General features: G+C 41.5%; 1 protein-coding gene across 1 annotated transcript in view; it reads left to right on the top strand.

The window, feature by feature from the left end:
* The first annotated feature begins 736 nt into the window (after positions 1-736).
* The window catches only part of LOC149122773 (uncharacterized), a 35,036-nt gene continuing 12,062 nt past the window's right edge, over positions 737-23,710 (top strand). Inside the window, exons 1-6 of the mRNA XM_089311270.1 lie at positions 737-3,836; positions 6,602-6,782; positions 16,413-16,527; positions 16,695-16,868; positions 19,417-19,523; positions 21,484-21,618. Of these exons, the coding sequence (XP_089167396.1) occupies positions 6,679-6,782; positions 16,413-16,527; positions 16,695-16,868; positions 19,417-19,523; positions 21,484-21,618 (635 nt within the window). The 5' untranslated portion in view covers positions 737-3,836; positions 6,602-6,678. The remainder of the gene's footprint in view (positions 3,837-6,601; positions 6,783-16,412; positions 16,528-16,694; positions 16,869-19,416; positions 19,524-21,483; positions 21,619-23,710) is intronic.

The raw sequence follows: 23,710 nt of genomic DNA, 5'->3' as shown, positions 1-23,710 counted from the left end.
TTTTAACAAAAAGATTCATTTATTTATGTGAAAGGCAGAATTATAGAGAGGTAGAGGCAGAGAGAGATAGAGAGGTCTTCTATCCTCTGGTTCACTTCCCAGATGACTGCAATGCCCAGAGATGAGCCCAACCAAAGCTAAGAGCCAGGAGATTCTTCTGGGTCTCCAATGCACTTTTAGGGGCCCAAGGACTTGGGTTGTCTTCTACTGCTTTCCCAGGCCATAGCAGAGAGCTGAATTTGAAGTGGAGGAGCCAGGACTCCAACCAGTACCCATATTGGATGCCAGCACTACAGACGGTGGTTTTACCTGCTATTAAACAATGCCAGCCCCTTGTGTGTATCTGTGATGTCTGGTCTTGTTTTTTAATCCATTCAACTAATCTGTACTTGTTAATTGGAGAATGGACCATTTACATTCAAGGTTACTATAAAGAAGTAACGACTTGGCCCTTCCATTTTCCCATAAGTATTCATATTATTTGCTTTGGATTTCCTAGGAGATTTTCTGCCTTCACATTCATTGATACTTAATGATAACTAGCTGTGTTTCTGTATGTGGCATATCTTTAAGCATCACTTATAAGGCTGGACAAGTGGTGACAAACTTGCAATTTCTGTTTGTTAAGGAAGGTTTTTATTTCAACTTAATTCACAAATGAGAACTTTGCAAAGTACTATGTTCTGGGCTGACAGGTTTTTTTTTTTTTTTTTTTTTTTTTTTTTTTTTTGTCTTAAGATTTGGACTATCTTTCCAGTCTCCCCTAACCTGTAACCTTTCTGGTAAGAAATCAGCTGTGAGTCGACTGGAAATCCTCTGAAAATGATCTGGCATTTCCCTTGTGCACATTTTAGAATCTTTTCTTTGTTTTACTTTTGAAAGTTTGCAGTGTGTCATGATGAAGTTCTGTTCTTTTTTATCTTTCTCTCTCTTTGTTTTATTTAAGTTATACAAGTTTCATATATATTTAATATATACAGATTTAGGATCATAGTGGGACACCCTGCCCATCTGCCCTCCCACCCACATTCCAACCTTTCCTCCACCTCCCTCTTAGATAGCCTGATCATGTCTATCAGAATTTCTATGTGATTCTTATACTGGGATGTCCCTTTCTTTGTCCAAATTAGGGAAGTTTTCTGTTATTTCACTGAATTTGCCTTCTCATTCATTCTCTTTCCACACATTCAGGAACTCCTACGACCTGTATGTCGATTAGTTTGATAGTATCCCATAAATCTTGACCGCTTTTTAATTTATCTAATTTATTCTTTTTTTTTGGTCTGATATTTTCTGTGATTTTTCATCTAGCTCAGATATTCTTTCTTCTGCTTCACTAAGTCTGTTATTAATAGTTTCCTCTGTATTTTTTATTTGAAATGTTGAACACTTCATTTCTAATATTTTAATTTAATTTCCCTTTAAAATCTCAATCTCATGGGAAAATTTTCCATCCATATCATGTATGGATTTTGTTTACTCATGAATTTGCTTCTTATTGCTTCTGAATAATCTTATGATCATTCTTTTGAATTCCATTTCAGGCATTTCCTCAATCTCTTGGTCCTCACATTCTCATATTGAAGTGTTGTTACGTTCCATTTGGTGGAGTCATGTTATCTTTGTTATTCTTGTTTCTTGAATTTATGCCTAAGTTTTCATGCATTTGTGGAATTACTTGTTGGTTTTCTCCTCTGGTACATTGTATGTGTGAATTATGCCTCTGTGGCTTAATGTAATGTCTGCTATTTCAATGAAAACCCAGAAGCATGTGCTTGGTGTGGCCAGGGAGTTCTACTCAGTGCTCAGGGTGAAGTGAGAATCCAGGGTGACACCCACGTTGGGTGTGGTAGATCTCCACTGATGCAATGACAGCCTCACCTCCTGTCATCCAAAGTGATCAACGCTCAGGGTTAGCCCCCAGTGTATACAACCCTCATCCATTGTGGCACATGACCCACACAAAAGATATGTGCAGTCCTCACTGTGACCAGGGGACCCTTTGCAATGAACTACCTCAGGTGATCAGGAGCTCTGATGTGAGACACAGGGATTGCCCAGAGAATCAGTTATACCTCACACCGTATCATGCAGTCACCAAATTCACACAATCACAGCACTCAAGGTCCTCATAACCACAGGGTTCAGAAGATATGCTCAGCCTTGGAGCTTGCACCTTCCACAGAGAGTGCGGATGCAAGAAGTTCGCAGAGCCAGCTATTTGTGGGTGCTTTATCTTGGCAGTTTGGGCCCCAGAGCTTGTGATATATTGAGAGGATAGAAGTACCTCACAATCCTACGTGGGTGTCCAGCACCTTGTTAAACCCTCAGCAAGACTCCTAGTCAGTGGGGGAACACAGTATTTTCTCTCTGCTAAAATCCCCTTGTTACAGGCCCACACAAGAACCACCACAGCCTCTGCTGTGTCAAAATGGCACTTTCTCATGGACATCACTGTGGTTTAGTCGCTTAAATCAATCTGCAGGGCTCACATCTGATATCCGCTCCAATTCAAATACTAGCTAGTCCACTTCTGACCCAGCTCCCTGCTAATGCTCTGGGAAAGCAGTAGAGGACGGCCTAAGTGCTTGGGCCCTTGCCCCTATATTGGAGACCCAGAGGAAGCTCTGGACTCTCAGCTTTGGCTTGGTTCAATCCTGGCCATTCTCACCATTGGAAGTGAAACAGCAGATGGAAGATCTCTTTCTCTCTCTCTCTCTGTCTCTCCCTCTGTGGCTTTCAAATAAATACATCTGTTTTTAAAAAAATGGTATCTTCTCTCCATCAGCTGCTGGGTGTCTTTGTTGGGAGATGAGAAAGAAACCTGCTCAATTGGCTGGATTAAGTGGCTACCCTCTCCCCTGCACTCTCCAGGCTGGAATCACAGAAATGTGGTCTGAAAGGCTCTCCCTCTGACAATATCACAAGTGGCATGGGCTGCCACAGAATGCTCTTACCTCACACCCCAAAGCTGTCATCTCCTCTAGCTCCTAGCTGTGGGTATCGTGTGTGGTGTCCATGCTTGTTGCTACCCACCCCCGGCTTCCACATTGCTTCATAGCTTCTTCCTTCTGTAGCATGTCCACCACAAACTTCCCTCCAGCTCTCCCCGGGAATGCACTTCCTCTGTTTGTCTTCTACTATTTCCCCTTGGTCAAAAATAGCACATCTTTCCCCTATTCATCCATCTTGGAATCTCCCCCATGACACACCATTCCATTTGCTAAATTAGTTGGAGAAATTGATTTTACCAGAAAGATTCAGAAGTAATGGAGCATTATATTCTAGTGAAAAGTTTAGACATAGAATCCTTAAACTTCCGAGAATCAGTGAGGTTGCAACTCATATCCATAGCCAGAGACAGAATTAGAGGGCTACAAGTCCTAGCATTTCTGTGGCCTGTTTAACTTTGGTTGTTTGATTTAGCAACCTGTGCCTGGGCAAGAGAGGAAAACACCCAATATATTTACCTCCCCCTAGTTAAAAATATATTTGTTTGCTTTGTCTCTAATTACTGAAATATGTTCTCTTACACAGGCATGGTATTTTTCTGAATGATTTGTTATCATATTTTTATACTTCTTTCCCCTCAAGGTCTCCAAAAAATGACCTAGTTGATAACAGTGTCTCTTGTGTTCAGCTTATTGTCTGATTTGAAAGGAGTGAGGAGCTTTGTCAAAGGTGTCAACGATGGCCAGCAGGGGGCACCAGAACATCCACCTGTGCAAATCCTGCTCTACTGTGTGGACCACATCACTTTTCCAAAAGTCAAGATCTCAGATAGCCAGCTTGAGTGGAGATTACAGCCAAATAGAATGGCTTGCTCCCGAAGATTTGTGAGTTCCATATTTTCTTCATGAAATCATCTAAAGTCTAGCGGACTTGTTGGCATTTTTGTCGTTCATGTCCCAAGCATGTCCCCCTGCTGACAATATCAGTTTTGAGAAAGAAGGGTCCAGGAAAGAAAAAGGCCAAGTAGATAACCCTGAATTTCCTAAAGCTGCTTTCACAGTCACTTTCTGGTTTTTTGGTAAGATTTATTTGTTTAGGCCGGCGCCACCGCTCACTAGGCTAATCCTCCGCCTAGCGGCGCTGGCACACCGGGTTCTAGTCCCGGTTGGGGTGCCGGATTCTGTCCCGGTTGCCCCTCTTCCAGGCCAGCTCTCTGCTGTGGCCAGGGAGTGCAGTGGAGGATGGCCCAGGTGCTTGGGCCCTGCACCCCATGGGAGACCAGGAAAAGCACCTGGCTCCTGGCTCCTGCCATCGGATCAGCGCGGTGCGCCGGCCGCGGCGGCCATTGGAGGGTGAACCAACGGCAAAGGAAGACTTTTCTCTCTCTATCTCTCTCTCTCACTGTCCACTCTGCCTGTCAAAAAAAAAAAAAAGATTTATTTGTTCATTCAAAAGGCAGAGTTACCTAGAGAAAGGGAGAAAGATCTTCCATCTGCTGATTTACTCTTCAAATGGTCACAATGGCCAGGGCTGGGCCAGGCTGAAGCCAGGAGCTTCATCTGGGTATCCTACATATATGAAGGGGCCTAAGTACTTAGGCCATCCTCTGCTGCTGTCCCTGGTAGATTATCAGGTTGTTGGAGCATAAGTGAAGCACCAGGTTTGAACCATTATCCATGTAGGATTTTGGTTTGCAGATGGGGTCTTAACCTGCTATACCACAACACCAATCCCCACTGTTAATTGACTGAGTGAGAATTGGCAAGATTGTTAATGTCACTGCAGTTCTCGGTGTGAGTGTGTGCAGGTATTTTATTCAAGACCCAAGTAGTGTTGATACTAAGAGATCCGTCATTTTGCCCTGTCATGTCTGGTTTGCTTTAGTAATAACCTCTCATTCTTTAATCAATTTTACTAAACAAGATATTGCATAAAATAGAGGATGGAGAGAGAGAAAGGGGGCATGGAGAAACCTGCTTGGTGATGAAACTGGTATTCTCCTGTAGCTTTGTGTGGAATGGGAACTTCAGCACAAGGTCACATAAACACAGGCAGGGAGGTGAATGGGCAATTAATTGTCAGCTGCACTACTTGTTTTCATGGCTTAGAAACTCATGCCATGGGGCTCACTGGGTTGCAGTCAGTTAAGAAGCCACTTGCGATGCCAGCATCCTGTATCAGAGTGCTTGTTTGAGTCCTCACTATCTCTCTTCTCATTGAGTTTCCTGCTAATGTGCTTGGGTAAGCAGCAGAAGGCGGCACAAATCCTGGGACCCCTACCACCCATGTGGGACACACAGATGGAGATCCTGGCTTCTGGTTTTGGTCTGACTCAGCCCTGGTTATAAGCTGTTTGGGCAGTGTACCAGTGGATGGAAGAACCTCCCTCTCCCTCTTTTCTCCCTCTCCCTCTCCTTGTCTCACCTTTCTTTGTCACTCTGCCTTTTAAATGAATAAATAAATCTGAAAAAGACCCTCATGCCTTGCTTAGTAAAAATGACAGATAGCTGACCTTTTTCTGTCACTGGTAAATGTTCTGTGGCACTTTATGGAACCTATGCATTTTATAGCTTCTTTAAGTCTCTCCTTTGCAACTGGCCTGTACCTTGATGGATTTTATGTATGGGCACCTAGCTGAATGTCCAACAAATATACCCTTCAATGCATGCTATATGATCCCCATATGGGCACAGATGTATGCCACAGCAAAATGGTCCACCCTTGGGATCAGTGCTTTGAAGAGATGCTGTGGCAGGAGGCAGACTCCTGGCTGTTTGGGAAGGCCCTTCTTGTCATGGCTGTCTGGATAAGCTCTTAAGATCAAGGACCCTTGGCCACCACAGATACTTCTCAAGGGTAAAGAGGATCAAGGGCAGGACTTTCTAATGTGGCAGGGCCAGGGAAGCAGCCTGGTTGGATCTAGTGGGATTTTGGATGTATTATGAAGAAATGGTGTGGATTCAGTCTTCTATAAGGCTCTTGAGATAAGATTCTCCACATGCCAATATCTGGAGAAATAGGGAGTAGATACCTGTTAGTTGCTATTTGACTGGAGCATAGAATACTCTAACCAAATAGATACCTAATGCAGCTATATGTTTTAAGGGATCTTAGCAAGGTACTCTATGTGTATGCACACTGAGTCTTATGGAGCCATCCTGTGACCTTGCAAACTCATCCATACTGAAGACTGCTTTAACACTGACTAGAGTTTCCAGGCTGAGGCTCCCAGATTCCTTTTGCCCAGGCTTACATCCTCCTTCTATAATGCTAGCTCTTACTGTTCCAAAGGGAAGTAATAAGGTGGCTTCCCTGGGCCTTTGATTCCATGTTGGTCTGTATTCATGTGCCACCATAACAAAGTAGTACCAGAGATGGTAGCTTAAAAACAGAAACTGATTTTGCCTGGAAGTCCAAGATCAAGGTTTTAGCAGGGCTAGTTACTTCTGAGGGCTCTTGGAAAAAGGCCTGCACCAGGCCTCTCTCCTTGTCCTACAGTTGGCCATCTCCCTGTGTCTCCACACTGGCTTCCTACTCTGCAAATCTCTGAATCCAAACCTCATTCTTTAATAAGAACACTCATGTTACAATTGTGCTCACCTTAACTTATAAATAATTGCATTTGCAATGACTCTGTTTTCAATTACAGTGACATTCAGAGGCCTGGATGGTTAGGACATCAACATATGAATTTGCTGCTGGGCACAACTCAACCAGTGATGTTCCATGAAAGAAACTACCGAAAAGGAAAAAGACCAAAGCAAGATTTCTAAGTGGTGGGATTTAGAAAGAAGGGAAGAGATGTACCTTAGGACATTAGCTACAAGCTTGTAAGTTCTCTCTCTCTCTCTCTCACACACAAGGCTCTACCCCCAAGTCACACTGTTATACACCCCGGTGGGAAGTAGGCTAAAAGAGGGAGCCACTCGCTAGCTGGTGGTTTAAATATGACTCTGTTATAGGTGAGGATGCTCCCTGACCCCACTTATTTCTTAGAAAACAAGAATGTGAGCGTCATTCATCAAGCAAATATAGATAGGAGGCTGCTACATACCAAGTCCTTCTCCATCAAATATGCTGCCCTAATGGAACTTGCTTTCTAGTGGCAGAAGCCAGAAATAAGCAATAAACATAATAAACAAATGATAGATTCGTAAGTACAAAAAGAAGAGAGTGTATGGATTGTGCAGTTGTAGTTGGAGAAAGACCAACCTGAGGGGGTCAGATGTGAGCAAAAACTTGAAGGTGAGAGGGAGTTGGTCTTGGCCGGGGCATGGGAGGAGCCTTTGCCAGCTGCAACAGAGAGCAGCAGCTTCAGAAGGCCTCTGTGGCTAGAGGGAAGTGAGCAAGGAGGGGAGGTGCAGGAAAGGAGGTCAAAATGTGATGGGAGAAGGGTCACGTCGATCATTGTGGACTTGGCTTTAGCTGGGTGTGTTGGAGCAGGGTTTTGAGCTAAGCAGCAACATGTTGTGTGACATGCTTGTGAAGGCTCACCTTGGGTGGTCTGGAGGACAGACTCCAGATGGTGAGGGTGAAAGCAAGAAAACAGTGGAGAGGCAGTTACAGCACTGCAGAGGAGTGGTGCCATGGTTTGGTGCCAAATGGCAGCAGTGGAGGTGGTTCTTTGCTTGAACTGGTCATCCTTACCACAGTTTCTTACTTCCAAGGCATTGAACCAAAATTGCCTGAGTGCATCCTCCTTCATGAATGCTTTGTTCTGGCCCTCAACCAAGATCTGACTCATACTATCTAAAGTGAGTTACTGTGGTTTTCCCTTCTAGTCACTGCTGAAGAGCCATCTGTCCATTCCAAAGTTGAAGTTGTACCAGGGGTAGCATTCTTTTTACAATATTGCAGGAGTACTTAAGGGAATCCCATTTCATTCCTAACCTAAGATGAGGCAGTTGTAAGCTCCTGGGTTAACTCAATGATACTGTATTTTTGCTGTTATCAACCATTTTGTCACATAAAACTTTCTTGTAGGCACTATTCCTAATGCATGGCTCCTGAGCTATGGACAAGAAAGTTTCCATTGTGCACACGTGTGTTGTTGTAGCAGTGCTTGGTCTCCGCATTGTGTGAGATGTTTTGTTGGAACATCAAAAATTAGTCTTCTCACACCTATGCCAGTTCTATGATTCAGACTTCTAGTTCCTTTAATATGAGACTGGGCCAGCGCCACAGCTCACTAGGCTAATCCTCCGCCTTGCGGCGCCAGCACACCGGGTTCTAGTCCCATTCGGGGTGCCGGATTCTGTCCCGGTTGCCCCTCTTCCAGGCCAGCCCTCTGCTGTGGCCAGGGAGTGCAGTGGAGGATGGCCCAAGTGCTTGGGCCCTGCACCCCATGGGAGACCAGGAGAAGCAACTGGCTCCTGCCATCAGATCAGCGCGGTGTGCCGGCCGCAGCGTGCTGGCCGGCCATTGGAGAGTGAACCAACGGCAAAGGAAGACCTTTCTCTCTGTCTCTCTCTCTCACTGTCCACTCTGCTGTCCACTCTGCCTGTCAAAAAAAAAAAGAGTATGAGACTGGAGGGATTGCATGCTCTGTAAGATTCTAGCAGATGTTTATGTAGCATTGTGTGCCTGTATGCACTCAGGATTATTGTACATATTCAAATACTTCCTATAGGGGAAGGATGGGAACACGAGACAAGTTGATGTTCCCAGTTTAAAAATCTAGTGGTAGAGCTTGGAGATTTTTTAAAAAGCTATTTATTTATTTGAAAGAGTTATGGTGAGAGAGAGACACAGAGATATTCCATTGGTGGTTCACACCCCAAATGGCCAAAATGCCTGGGGTTGGGACAGGCTGAATCTAGGAGCCAGAAGCTCTGTACAGGTCTCTCAACTTTTGTGGAAGGGGCCCAAGCACTTGGGCCATCTTCCACTGCTTTTCTCAGGGCATTAGCGTGGAGCTGGATTGGAAGTTTTAGGAGCCCGGACACAAACCAGTGCCTATATGGAATGTTGGCATCAGATTTGGTGGCTTTACCCACTACACCAAAATGCTGGCACTGAGTTTGAAGAATTCTTGGGAGATCATGGTCCTGCTGGATTCTGGTAGTTATTGGAGGATTATTCTCACATGAGTTCACGTTCTTGCTGCTTGGAAGCTGAGGTCTGAGGACATGGTGTGGACAGGGCTGGGACCTTCTGAGGCCTTGCACCTCCACAGGTACATACTGGCTCTCACTGTGTCTCCACCTGCTCATCCCCTGTGTGTGTCTGTGTCAGAATGTCCTCTGCTTCTGGGACAGAAGCCACACCGCCTTAGGAATCACCCACGGCCTCACGTTGAGTGTCTCCAAGTGCAGTCACCTTCCGGGGTACTGGGGATTAGGAGACATGTCTCAGGGAGTGACAGTATGTGACTCTTGCTGTTTTATGGCTCAGATCATCCCACGTTGGCCTAGGCTTCCTCTGCATCAGCTCTGGTGCCCCTCCTCAGGCCCCCTTCAACTGTGGGCATTTTCTCTCTGGTCCCAGGCTGTTCCTGTCCCTTCTCTAGCCCTAACATCATCATTTCCCCAAAGAATCCTCACTGCTTCCATTGGATGGTGGGAGCTGCCTCCCTTGGGGCAAGTCTGTGATCTGGGGGTGCTGGCATCTGTGAGGGAGCAGAGGAGCGGGGCTTGAATTTTTTCTTCCCAAAGAAACCTTTTATTTAATGAATACAAATTTTGTAAGTACAACTTCAGGAATATTATGATTCTTACCCTCATACTTACTCTCCCACTCCCAACCCTCCTCTTCCTCCCTCTCCCATTCCCAGTCCCATTCTCAGTTAAGAAAAAAAGCCAATAAACTATTCCTTGAATATGGCACAGGGGGCTGGCACTGTGGTGTAGCAGGTAAAACCACCACCTGCAGTTCCAGCATCCCCTATGGGTGCCAGTTCGAGTCCCAGCTGTTCCACTTCTGATCCAGCTCTCTGCTATGGCCTGGGAAAGCAGCAGAAGATGGTTTGGGTCCTTGGGTCCTTGCTTCCACGTGGGAGACCCAGAGGAAGCTCCTGGCTTAGGACTGGCACAGCTCTAGCCATTGTGGCCAATTGGGAAGTGAACCAGCAGATGGAAGACCTCGCTCTCTCTCTCTCTCTCTCCAGACTCTCCCTCTCCTTCTCTCTCTCTGTAACTCTGACTTTTAAGTAAATAAATAAGTCTTTTAAAAAAAGTGACACAGTATTAGAACCAAATTCTCAATATAAAAATCACAAGCAATTTGACCTTTGCCCCTAATATTGCTGTTCATTATCATAAACTATATGGATGGAAAGTAGCATTTCATTCACCTTTTAAATTAAATTCTTTTTCTCACCAGAGGCACTAAATACTGTTTTCTATGTCCATGGATCACTTGTATACCTACAAACACATACATATCCCAATTTAAAATTAAGTTCAGTGTTTTACTGTTTTGCACTGGCCCCAGAAGCCAGTGGAGTGGCAGCACCAGGTCGAGGCTGCCCCCTGCCTGTCACCTCCCTGCAACCATGTGCCTGAGCCCAGGGGATAGGGGCACATGTGGCCCATGGGTCGAGCCTCACCAGGGCCCAAGCCACCTGGAGACACAGCCCACTATCTCCTGAGCCCAGGGGAAAGCTGTGGGGCTGCCCTGCTGGGAGGGGGCGGCTGTGCTCCCTGGGGGGCGCCCTCCTTCCCACTTCCTGGCCCTCCTGCTGCCTAGTTCTGCTGAGTCCAGGCCGCAGGAGAAAGTGGTGCAAGAAGCACTGCCCGGCGTTGGGGCGTCCTCCATGGCCCGGAGGATGGAGTCTTGGCCAACCAGGAGTGAGAGCAAGGGCCGCCTCGGAGGGGGAGGGGCTTCTGGGCGGAGTCTGGAGGAAGAGGAAGGAATGTCCGGGAGCGGAAGGGGCGGGGCTTAGCCTGGTGCACATGCGCGGCAGTTGTTGGGCGACAGTTACTGTGAGCCGAGAGGTTGAAAACCGCGAAGCTCCTCCGTTGCATGGTGGCTAGACTGCCACATTTCTTCCTATTTTGTTGCAGAGGTGGCTGAAAGCCCCTGACAGCCTTGCTTATGGAGAAATTTTTCTCCTGGTCTGTTAGCAAGCTTGCGAGAAAGCGCGCTCGGACGGTTACGGAGTTCGAGAAAAAGCGCTTGAAGATGCGGCCGCATTTTGGATACCGCCTGCTCTACTGGGAGCTCGGTGCCATTCACAGAGCTGCCAGCGCGGGCAATGTGGCCGCAGTGGAGAAAATGCTGATTTGCAGAAGAAGCGGTGTGGATGATGTAGACCACAAGAGCAGGTACTGGAGGGTGGGCAGCAGGGCCCAGTGCGGGAAGCCCTCGCCCCAGGCTCCCCTGCTTGCTTCCCTGGACACCAGTCCATGTTTATGTACACAAGTCCAGATCCACGTTGTGATACACATGATCAAAAAGATAACAAGAAAATTTCCATAATCTCTCAACCCCTGGGTTAAAGTCTGAGTAAACCCAATACCCGTTTGATGTCAGTTCACACCTGCGTGTACATGGGATTGTAGAAGGAAACCTTGGCATGAGAGAACTCATGTTTACCAAAAAGTGAGCTTTAATTTTATCAGTCTTACATGCGCCAAACAAAAATATCAAAGTTTAAAAATTTCGAGTTACACATTCTACTTGTCATTTACTGCTCTGCTAACACTCATTTGTAATGTAGCAAATAATGAGGTGCTGTTTTTGATGTAAACGTGCTGTTTTTAGAAATTAATCAGGTTTCTGACAGTTGAAAGGGCAAATGCATTGGAAATCCAAAAACATAATATGAAACAAAGATTTAGAACTTGATACTGGTAACATTTAATATTCATAAGAAAACACGGTTTACTTATGCATGAAATACTTCTTAACGGAGGAAAACTAGATTTTTATAACACAAAGCTACATTTCTGGTAGAGTTAAAAGTTGTAAATAAACAATGTGAGAAAAATTTCAGAAGAAAACAAAAAATGTGAAGCAATAAATTTTTTAGTGGCCAAAGACTTGATGAAGACTGAAGTCGAAAGCAAACATCCTGGGGTGAACAGTTCAGCACAGTGGGTGAAGTCACTGCTTTTGGATGCTGGTGTCTCATAGCTGAGTACAGGTTGGAGTCCTGCCCACTTTGCTCCTGATCTGACCCCATAGCTTTTGCCAGGCCTGTCCTTGGCTGTTGTGGGCATTTGGGGAGTGAATCAGTTAACGGCAGCTCTTTGTACCTTTCCTCCTCTCTCTTTCACTCTGCCTTTTAAATAAGCAGTTTTTAAGGAATTACTCTGAATATTTGCTTAGGAAATAAAATAAAACTTCCTGTGTATCTGGATGAAAATAACAAAACAAAACAATATATCTTCAAAACATTTTTACAACAAGTATATTTCAGGTGAAAAAAATGGATCTTCATTTTACAGAAATCTGTGCAAAGCAGGAAAACAACACTGAACTTAATTTTAAATTTGGATATGTATGTGTTGTAGGTATACAAGTGATCCATGGACATAGAAAACAGTATTTAGTGTCTCTGGTGAGAAAAAGAATTTAATTTGAAAGATGAATGAATGCTACTTTCCATCCATATAGTTTATGATAATGAATAGCAATTTTAGGGGCAAAGGTCAAATTGCTTGTGACTTTTTATATTGAGAATTTGGTTCTAAGTACTATGTCACTTTTTTTAAAGACTTATTTATTTACTTGAAAGAGTTACAGAGAGAGAGGAGAGGGAGAGGGGGAGGGAGGGAGGTAGGGAGAGAGAGAGAGGTTTTCCATCTGCTGGTTCACTTCCCAATTGGCCACAATGGCTAGAGCTGTGCCAGTCCTAAAGCAGGAGCCAGGAGCTTCCTGTGGGTCTCCCACGTGGAAGCAGGGACCAACGAACCCAAACCATCTTCTGCTGCTTTCCCAGGCCATAGCAGAGAGCTGGATCAGAAGTACAGCTGGGACTCGAACTGGCACCCATAGGGGATGCTGGAACTGCAGGTGGTGGTTTTACCTGCTACACCACAGTGCCAGCCCCCTGTGTCATATTTGAAAAATGCATATGCCCTCCACCCTTCAATTTCATTCTATTTATTTATTTATTTTTTTGACAGGCAGAGTGGACAGTGAGAGAGAGAGAGAGACAGAGAGAAAGGTCTTCCTTTGCCGTTGGTTCACCCTCCAATGGCCGCCGCGGCCGGCGCGCTGCGGCCGGCGCACCGCGCTGATCCGATGGCAGGAGCCAGGAGCCAGGTGCTTTTCCTGGTCTCCCATGGGGTGCAGGGCCCAAGCACCTGGGCCATCCTCCACTGCACTGCCTGGCCACAGCAGAGGGCTGGCCTGGAAGAGGGGCAACCGGGACAGGATCCGGCGCCCCGACCGGGACTAGAACCCGGTGTGCCGGCGCCGCTAGGCGGAGGATTAGCCTAGTGAGCCGCGGCGCCAGCCCAATTTCATTCTTTTAAAATAACTTTCAGAAGTAGGCATGCCATTTGTTTCTCTTATTAGCGCTTAAAATGGGCATATGTTAAAAAGAACCTACATAATGGACCTGTAAATTATGGCGCATTGATAGATTGCTTTGATAGGTGACCATTAAAGGTGGAGTGTCCCACAGATGCATGTGGAAATACAAATATGTAGGCAGTCTGTATAACAAGTGAGAAAAGTGTTTGTTTATACATACACACAAATTGTGGACTGTGTTAGCCAACAAAATGTGATTAAAATTGTTACTTATAGGTATTTGAATTCTTGTGAAATTTTCTTTATCTTGTCATTTCCAGAATGATTGGATGTAGACACTCTAGTTAAATTTTTAATATTATTGAGATTAAAGAATTACTTTGTTTTTAAACATGTTTGTAATGTTAGCTGTCTCTTCCAAACTATAGAACTTTCAGAAACTAATATTTAATGCCAATCATATGGCTGGAGTTGCCATAAATGTGTTTTTATAAGCTATTTTGCACTTATTGTTAGGCACCATGGATTGTGTGATCAATAGGTATCAATGAGCCATTTTTTCTGTTTTATAAAAACGCTTTATATAAAGATAACACACTTCATGTATTTCATATATACAATGTGAAGAACATAATGGTACTTCCCACCCTATCCTCCCTCCTTGCCTGAATCCCACCCTCTCTCCTACTTTCTTATTTTTCTTTTAATTTTTACAATGACCAAGTTTCACTTTACTTTGTAATCACAAGCTTAACCTTCCACTAAATAAAGAATTCAATAAGTAGTAAGTGGAAAAACAATGTTTTCTCAGGAGTATAGATAAGGGCTATATGCAATCAAATCTGAAAATGTCGATTTCACTCATCTGCGTATTTTGTACTCTGTATGTTAGTTACCACAAATCCAGGAAAATGTTTTAGTTGCTTGTTGGGACTGGTGTATTTCCCTAAGCTTAATGATCTCCAATTGCAAATTGTTGTGAAAGACAGGGTTTCATTTTTTATGGTTAAATAGTATTCCATCATGGTTACATAGCACACATTATGCGGTCATCAGTTTATGTACATCTGGGTTGATTCCATATCTTAGCTATTGTGAGTTGAGCTACTATAAACATTGGGTTACAGATAACTCTTACATATGCTTACTTTACTTCCTTTGGGTAAATTCTCTGGAGTGGAATAGCTGGGTCATATCGCAGACCTATTTTTCAATTTTTTTTCCTACTCTCTTCCATAATAGTTATGCTAATTTACGTTCCCATCAACAGTGTATTCGGGTACCTTTTCCCCACACTCTCATGAGCATTTTTTATGTTTTTTGATTTTTGGATGAACACAATTCTAACTAGGGTGAGTGTGGAATTCATTGGCATTTCCCTGATGCCTAGTGATCCTGAGCATTTTTTCATGTGTTTGTTGTCCATTTGTATTTCATGCTTTGAAAAATGTCTGTTAAATCTTCTGCCCACTTCTTAACTGTATTTTCTGTTTTGTTGTTGTTGAGTTTCTTGAACTTCGTGTGTATTTTGGATGTTATTCCTTTATCCAATGTATAGTTTGCAGTGTTTTCTCCCACTCTGTTGATTGCCTCTTTACTTTGTTGAGTGTTTTCTTCACTGTGGAGAAGCTTCTTATCTTGATTTAACTCCATTTGTCTTTTTTTGCCTTTATTCCCTGTGCTTCTGATGTCTAATCCAAGAAGTCCCTGACTATGCCAATGAATTATGGTGTTTCCCCTATGCTTTTTTCTAATCATTGTATGGTTCTGAGTCCTAGGTTTAGATCCCTGAACCATTGAGTTTTTTTTTTTGTGAAAGCTAAAAAGTATGGATCTTGTTTCCTACTTCCGCATGCAGAGATCGAATTTCCGCAGCACCAGTTGATGAAGAGACTGTCCTTTCCCCAGGGAGTGATTGTAGCACATTTGTCAAAGATCAGTTGATGGTAGATGCATAGATGAATTTCTAAGATCTCTAATCTCTTCCATTGGTCCAAATGTCTATATCACTTTATTCCAAAACCAGGATAAAAAGTTAACAACCAAGAAAGACAGCTATAGACCAGTGTCACTGATTAACACAGATAAAAATCCTTAACAAATTCTAGCTAATGGAATCCAACAACACATCTAATAAAATCCTTCACCCAGATGAAATGGGATTTATCCCTGATGTACACAGACATTTTGACATATACAGATTAATAAATCTGCTACATCACCTTAAGAAATCAAAGAACAAAACCATAGAACCATTGAATTATCTCAATAGATGCTAAGTTTTTAAATGCTGCCAATTACAGTGGAAAAAGTAATGAATTATGATAAGCAGCACTTCAATGTGAGAAATGATAAAGTGAGAGGCATTGAGCATATTCAGAGTCAGTGAATTATAATATTTTCTCTAATGCTTCAAGGATATATGGAAAGTCAGGATAATTATATTATCTTACTCAATTAAAGTGCTGTTTTTAAGTCGTGGTATTAGTATAAGCAGCACTTCAATGTGAGAAATGATAAAGTGAGAGGCATTGAGCATATTCAGAGTCAGTGAATTATAATATTTTCTCTAATGCTTCAAGGATATATGGAAAGTCAGGATAATTATATTATCTTACTCAATTAAAATGCTGTTTTTAAGTCGTGGTATTAGTAATGACTGCGTCTGACAATTACTGAGCTGTTAGTTGTGTCAGCAACCGTTCTAAATATTTTACATAGATTTTCATTGAAGCATCACAATGGTAAACTGAGACAACTACTCTTTTTCTCCCCATTCTTTTAATCAGGAAATTGAGATACTCAAAGTCCTAGTCATAACTTAAAATAGGATTTAACCAAGCTGTGGTTAATGTAATGATCATGTTATTTTTCTTTAATAGGCTTCTCTTTCATTAGTTTAGTGACAAGAAGAGATGATAAAGTTCTTTGTTCATCAGAAAAGTATTTGTTTTGAGGGCAGGGGAATATGCTATTTTATTCTTACGATTACATGAGAAATGGCCTGTTTTGTGATTGTGCAATCTAATTTCCTATAGGACCGCTCTGCACTGGGCCTGTGCAAAAGGCCACCAAGACGTGGTAGCTTTCCTCATAAGCCAAAGATGTCTACTTGATCCGCAAGATAAAAGGGCTGCAACACCGCTGATAAAGGTATTTAGTGCTCGACCATTCCAGTATAGGAAGGGCTTGGTTTATATACTTAGAATAAAAATGAATTTATCTTATTTATATATGACTAACTGGTGAAACCATTGGGATGGGGAGTTTTTCTTTGAATTTCTAGAAGTTACAATTTATGATTGGTGTATTACTGGCAGGCTGTACAGTGTCCCGCTGAGAACTGTGCTACACTCTTACTGGATCATGGGGCTGATCCAAATATTGAGGATGAAATTGGCAACACTGCTCTCCACTATGTGGCCTACGGAGAAAATATAAGAATGGCCGAAAAGCTGCTTTCCAGCAATGCAGATATCGAAAAGAAAAATAAGGTATGGATCATCTAACTTAATGTTTAGACTATTGGAAATACATTTTTAAAAGATTGACATGTATAGAAGCAGTTTCTCATATTTGGGAGTACCAGCTGCATCGAATGAAGATATTTTATGAAAACTGTCCCAGATTTAAGTTTAAATATTGATACCATTGCAGAAATACTGGAAAGGACAGACTGAGAGGCATTTATGGCCAGTATTTATGAAAGCACTGAATTTGTTAAAGGTCAGACATATTTTCAAGGATATTTTCCCAGTTACTTTTTTCTAAGCGGTGCAAAAACAGGAGAAGTCCAATTTTGTCTTGACAAAGGCTTTTGCTTAAAACTCAAGAAGAAAGCATGTTGTAGTAAACAGAAATATGGCTGTTGCTGTCCATTTCCTAAATAAGTTTATTTATATAAAAGTTACCTTAGAGTGTCAAGGGTTAACTGGGAAACTTTGCAAGAGAAAAGGATAGAAGAATGAAACATTTGTAAATTAGGTAATTGAGGGAAAATACGGAGATGGGATTTTTGATTTGTTTTTGTTGAGTTTTGTGTAGACCAAGTATTCTTTGATTGAAAGTATAATAACTTGTACTTTCATTAATATCATTAATAAGTTGTAAGTTTGCTTTGGGGAACCATATTTGGAGTGACTAGGTGGTGATGAATGTAGAAAACAAGAGGGAAGAACAAATGATTGACATTTTATTATGGTAGGAAGAGCTGCTGAGGAAAAGTGTCTAAACTCAGCTCTCAAATAGAGAATGTCTTTGTGGGAAAGTAGAAGAAAAGGACCCTACAAATAAATCTAAGTTGGACTTTGAGTTTACTGTTAGTTGATTTATTCCTACTCAAGAAAAATGAGATGGGATGTTCAGTGTGTGTGTCTCTTACTCATTCCTCGTTTTGGTCAAGTCTCCAAATGATGTGTGTGAGAGGAGAGATGGAAGTGGTGGTTGTCTGCTGCACCAGTTCTCGGCTGGAGTTGTATATCAGAATGACCTGGAAAAACTTACAAGTCTAGTTAGTCTCTCCAAGAGTATTTTATTTCAGTAAATCTTACTACGTCTTTACATGTATACTTAAAAACCTATCTCTGAGAGTCTGACAAAACCCTTGTTAAGAACCACCAAACTGTTAATTGTAATGTGTAAGTTCTTAGGTCTCAAAAACTATTAAGAATCTTGAGAAGAGTTAGAGTTTGATGGATGCTACATTCGAACAATACTAACCTCTGATTTTATCTGTCTTTCTTTTCCTTTGTAGTTATAAATTCAAAGAGATAATACTAATAATTCTCAGCCTACAGAATAACACTTACGGATAGTTTTACAAAGAAATGTATATTGCAAGCAGGGCTTTATGGTTAGAATTATAGCAAATTATGAACCTTTTTCCTCATTGAAGCTTTATGATACACAATCAAATCTTGTTGTGTTGAATTCATGGAGCGCTGACACATAATCACTATGGCAGACTTAAAATTGAAAGCCATGGTAGTGTTAAGAATATTTGGATGGACATTCTTTTAATAGTTCAGTTTCAACATTCCTGTATCTCAAATATCCATTTGACTAAAACCTGTCAGATTTAAATACAAATGGATGGTTATTTAACTGTTGGAAAATAGTATATTGGGTGTGCCCTGTTGACTACATAGTGGGCCTGATCTTTCTTTTTGTGAATTAGGTGATGCTAAGAAAAGTGAAGATATTACATGTTAATACCTGCTTTATACAAAATCATTTGGAAATGCATTGCCAGCTGATACAAAGACTCAAAGGAATCGACTGAACATGGTGCAGAGATGTGTGTAGTTTGCCTCTGTAAATTGTTTCAAAATACAAAATTTGGGAGACTGATGCACACCTCTGACTGTCAGGATTATCTGAAGGATTCCAATCAGGGATCCTTGAGCTCAGATTACTGAGTTGTATGCTGTACAGAAGGTTTCCTATTTTTAAAGGGCAGATACCCTCCAGTTTGCTTCTCTCCCCACCTAGGGGAACACAGGATGCATGGCTTTGTTATATTTCTCAAACAGATGATCATGACATTTTTCTGTTGGTGGACAGTATATAATTTGTGCAAAAGTAAATGTTCTTGGAAATATGTATTGAGAAACACTATTTTTGAGACAATAATTTAGGTCATCAGTTGAATAAGAATGCTTGAAATATTAACTACTATGTCTTAGGGTTTAGGGCTACAGAGGTAAAACATGTAGCCCTTGCCTTCCAGAGGAGCTTGTGTTTTTATTGTGTGCAATCAAATAATTGTAATATTCCATGGTGAGTGTTTTGATGGAAGCAGTGAACCCTGGAATGCAATTGTTTGGAGTGAGTCTTGGTGATGAGTAGGTTCCATGCAATGAGGCAATGGAGAGGAGAGTTTTAAGAGGAATGTGCAGCACATGTGGAAGCACAGGGTGGGAAGAAAGAGCCTCCTTTAATTTACCTTCTACATTTGATGTCCGAGTTTGCATTGTCATCTGAAATATGTTCAGTTCTGTTGAGAAATATGTAATAATGTGAATTGTGAATCATTTTTTACAGACTGGCCTCACACCACTGTTAGTGGCTATTCAACAAAACCAAGAAACTATGGTTAAATTTTTAATATTACAGAATGCAGATGTTTTTGCAGTTGATAATCTAAACAGGTAAATTATTTCATTCTATATTTTAAACTCAGTGATGTTTATCAGTTATAAAGTGATTCAAGTCAGAAATATGAAATAAAATGTTAGTATATTATTGAGATACAATGAAAAGTAACAATAAAAATCTATCTGGTAGGAAAGCAATTATGCATACTGGCCAACACAAGGAGCTACATAGGAATGGTCATATTCTCTTATGATAGTGACTGATATATTTTAATAGTAATCTGATTTTTGGTTGTATAGTCTGATATTAATGAAAGGTTATTCATTTTAGTTTTACTGTTTTAATAAATATGAGTCACTATTGAGCTTCTTAAACATTCTGTAATATTTTTAAAATTTTTCCACGGACGGAGGGAAGACCTTTCTCTCTGTCTCTTTCTCACTGTCCAACTCTGTCAAATAAATAAATAAATAATCTTAAAGAAATCTTTTTTTCCTACGTACTCTACTTTTTTTTTTTTTTTGACAGGCAGAGTGGACAGTGAGAGAGAGAGACAGAGAGAAAGGTCTTCCTTTGCCGTTGGTTCACCCTCTAATGGCCACAGGCGCAAGGCGCTGATCCAAAGCCAGGAGCCAGGTGCTTCTCCTGGTCTCCCATGGGGTGCAGGGCCCAAGCACTTGGGCCATCCTCCACTGCACTCCTGGGCCACAGTAGAGAGCTGGCCTGGAAGAGGGGCAACCGGGACAGAATCTAGCGCCCACATACTCTACTTTTAAAAATGCTGTAGTATACATAAATAGGAATTGAAAATCATTTTGTCTTTTTGCTGACTTTTTTTTTGTTAATTTCTTTCTTCAAAGTATATTGATGTTAAGTTATACTTAAGCGACTGTAGGTGGTTATTAGCAGATAGTATGATTTTATCGTTTTTTTCATTCTGCTTTATTTTGATATTTGATATTTTTAAAAGCATGGTTTTTAAAAAATTCTATGAGAGAGAGATTAGAGAAACACACACACAGAGAATTAGAACTCTCTCACTTCAGTTTCACTGCTCAAATGCCTGCAACAGTTCAGGCTGGGCCAGATTGAAACTTGGAGCTAAGAATGCAATAAAGACTTTCATGTAGTTGCAGGAATCTAATTATCTAAGCTGAATATAACTAATGTCTTCCGGGGTCTGTATTAGTAGGAGGCTACACATAGAAGATGAATCTGGGAGTCAAACCAGGTAGTCTGATACGGGAAGGGGACTTCTTAATTGGTGTCATAATACCAAGATTAAATGCCTGATCCTTATAATTTTATTTGTAATTAGTATGGGAAGAGGGAAGAAATGTATTTACTTAGATAAGCTTTTCCTTTGATGATGACAAATAATAAATGAGAAAGAGAAAAGACATATAACACAAGGCTTAATTCTCAGATGTCCAACCTGTTGGGTGTGCAACCTTGGGAACATTAACTATTAAATCGAACCTGAAGTGAAAGTGGGATAGTAATGTATCCTGTCTTTCAGATGTAGTTGTATATAATGTCATATATAAAATGTAATTCAGTAGCTGACACGTGGTTGTCACCATTGCTAACTGAAACTGCTGTGACTATTATTGCTATATAATATAAGAGCTTTATGCTTTCAGATAGCTTTTACTTACCTGACTGGGATATATTTAATATTTAAAACTGGGGAAGTAAGAGTGAATTCTTCACTTAAAACTGCCTGATTAAACAAGTGATCTCAATGGTGTTACTATCCCTTAAAGACTTCAAATTAGTAACTTCTATGGAATACCCCAGTTAGACAAGAGGCTTTATTTTGTTTCTTTCTCTTTAAGCCTGGAGATAATTTCTGGAGATGAGCATTTGATATTCCAAGATGCTTATGTCCATTCATACAAGTAAATGATCACATATACATAGGCAAGATATTAACTTGGTAAAATAGAGCCACTCAGCTGTTTGAGTAGCCTCATTGAAGTTTTTAATGAAGTTCTCTCTCTGTTATTTTAGAACATCCCTCATGTTTGCGGGACGGTATAGTACGGAAAACATAGTACACATGCTTCTTGAACTAGGGGTTGATGTGCTTTCTGAAGACATTGCTGGACATTCTGCTAGGGATTATGCTCTTCAAAAACGTAATATGTAAGTGTTTACACTAACATTGTAATCAACATGAAGTTGAGGTGTAAGTACTTCATGTTTTCAGATGACTTAGCTCTCACAGTTTTTGGAATGGCAGTGAGTCCCTTTACTTCAACAGTCAGAAACTAAACAGAGGGGCAGGTGCTGTGATGTAGAGGGTAAAGCTGCCACCTGAAGTGTTGGCATCCCATATGGGCGCCAGTTTGATTCCTGGCTGCTCCACTTCCGATCCAGTTCTCTGCTATGGCCTGGGAAAGCAGTAGAAGATGGCCCAAGTCCTTGGGCCCCTGCACCCGCATGAGAATCCCAGAAGAAGCTCCTGGATCCTGGCTTCAAATCGGTGCAGCTCTGGCCATTGCAGCCAACTGGGGAGTGAACTATCAGATGAAGCCCTCTCTTCCTCCTCCTCCCTCTCCCCCTCCCCCTCCCCCTCTTCCTCCTCCTCCCTCTCCCCCTCCCACCTCCTCCTCCTAGTGCTTCTCCTGTCTCTGTGTAACTCTGACTTTCAAGTAAAATAAATCTTTAAAACAAAAAGAAACCAAAGAGAAAGGTCGGCTAGTTAGAAGTACAGATGGGTACAAATTCTTTATCTCAGAGATTTGAAGGTCTTTATCCCTGCGACTGCCCACATTATCCATATCATTTCAAATACAACCCCTGCCATGACCCTCCAAACAGTGTCACGCCTTCCTAGTTCTACTTAGTTGGTTAGGCCTTCAGTGTCCAGATTAGCAGGAAATTTCATATTTTGTCCTGGGAGCTGCCTCTTAAATTCTTTTTCTTGAGTTTTACAAGAAGCCAGGAAGTTCCATAAGCCTGACAAGGCAATCTTCCTTCATCAGAGAGATAAGGTTCTCAAGGCAATCTTCCTTCATCAGAGAGATGGGGTTCTAATAATTCTTATTTTTTATTGCTTCCTTTGTTACCAGGATTCTTTTACTGATCCAGATCCCCAGTCTTCGTGGTGATGTGCACTTATATCCTGAGATTAAAATGTCTATTTGTTGACTGACATATGCCTATATACTCAGTCACTGTCCACAAAGTATTAACACCCCACTCTGGCTTCCTAGGTTTTGGCATGTATGTAGCCAAAAATAGGCTATTTATGAGAACCTCAGGTGGCATCTACTTCTTAGCCTTAAACCTTCATGACGTGTTCTTTATAAGGTTCTTGACTTTGCTAGTAGTTTCTACTTGGTACCATTCTGTTGTCAGACAAATTCAGATAATGTAGGAAAAGATGAGAGTTTATTTAATGTTTTGCACCAGATATGTACCCTAAGGCTTCTTTATAGTCTGGGCACATATGTTCTTGGTTTGTGGAATGTCCCATGTATGTTTCTGTGCTCCAGAGTATGTGTTGGACCTAAGGTGATTTGTTTGCTGTAATAGTGAAGATGGAAATCTAAATTATGTGCATTTTATATCAGATTTTCAAAGTAGTTTTAAATTCTGCCTCACAACAAGCCATTCTTGAGAATTCTCTGAATCTAAAGTATGTTATATGGATTTAAGTGAGCTAAGCCCCATGCATAACTTCTCAGAAACCATGTAATAAAGTGCAGTTTGATCTTCCAAGTTAGGTGGAGTTGAACAGGGACGTTAAGCATCATACTAGCAAATATCAACTGGTGCAGAGTTTGAATCCTTGAAAGGAATAGTAATAGTCTGCCCCAGTACTTGACAGCTCTTAGTTTTGTACCCTTAGTGTGAATGATCACATCAATTATGTTACCTAACTTAGTGAAGTGATATATTTACAAATGCATGTAGCTGCAATATGTTAAGTAGATGAGGTATCTATGGTTACAGCTGTATGGAGTAACTAATAGCCAGAATGAGAAACTAATGACATTTCCTGTAGCCTGAACAGTGAAAAAACACACTACAGGTTTTCTTTGGGATTCCAAAATAGTTTCAGTAGTAAATTTCAAGAACAAAGTATTCCATTGCTTGATTTCATTGAGCATTTATATATTTTATATATTAACGCATTAAATCATTAAATCTCTATAACTACTAGTGAAGACATAGGAAAATCCTTACTCTTTAGAAGAGTTTGAGGTTAAAACAAGTGACTTGCCCATAC

This window comes from Oryctolagus cuniculus, chromosome 13, assembly GCF_051225735.1.
Source record: "Oryctolagus cuniculus isolate XC-2025 breed Fujian yellow rabbit chromosome 13, ASM5122573v1, whole genome shotgun sequence".
Lineage (NCBI taxonomy): Eukaryota > Metazoa > Chordata > Mammalia > Lagomorpha > Leporidae > Oryctolagus > Oryctolagus cuniculus.
Note: the sequence above shows the minus strand (reverse complement) of the source record. Positions and strands in the feature narration are given on the sequence as shown.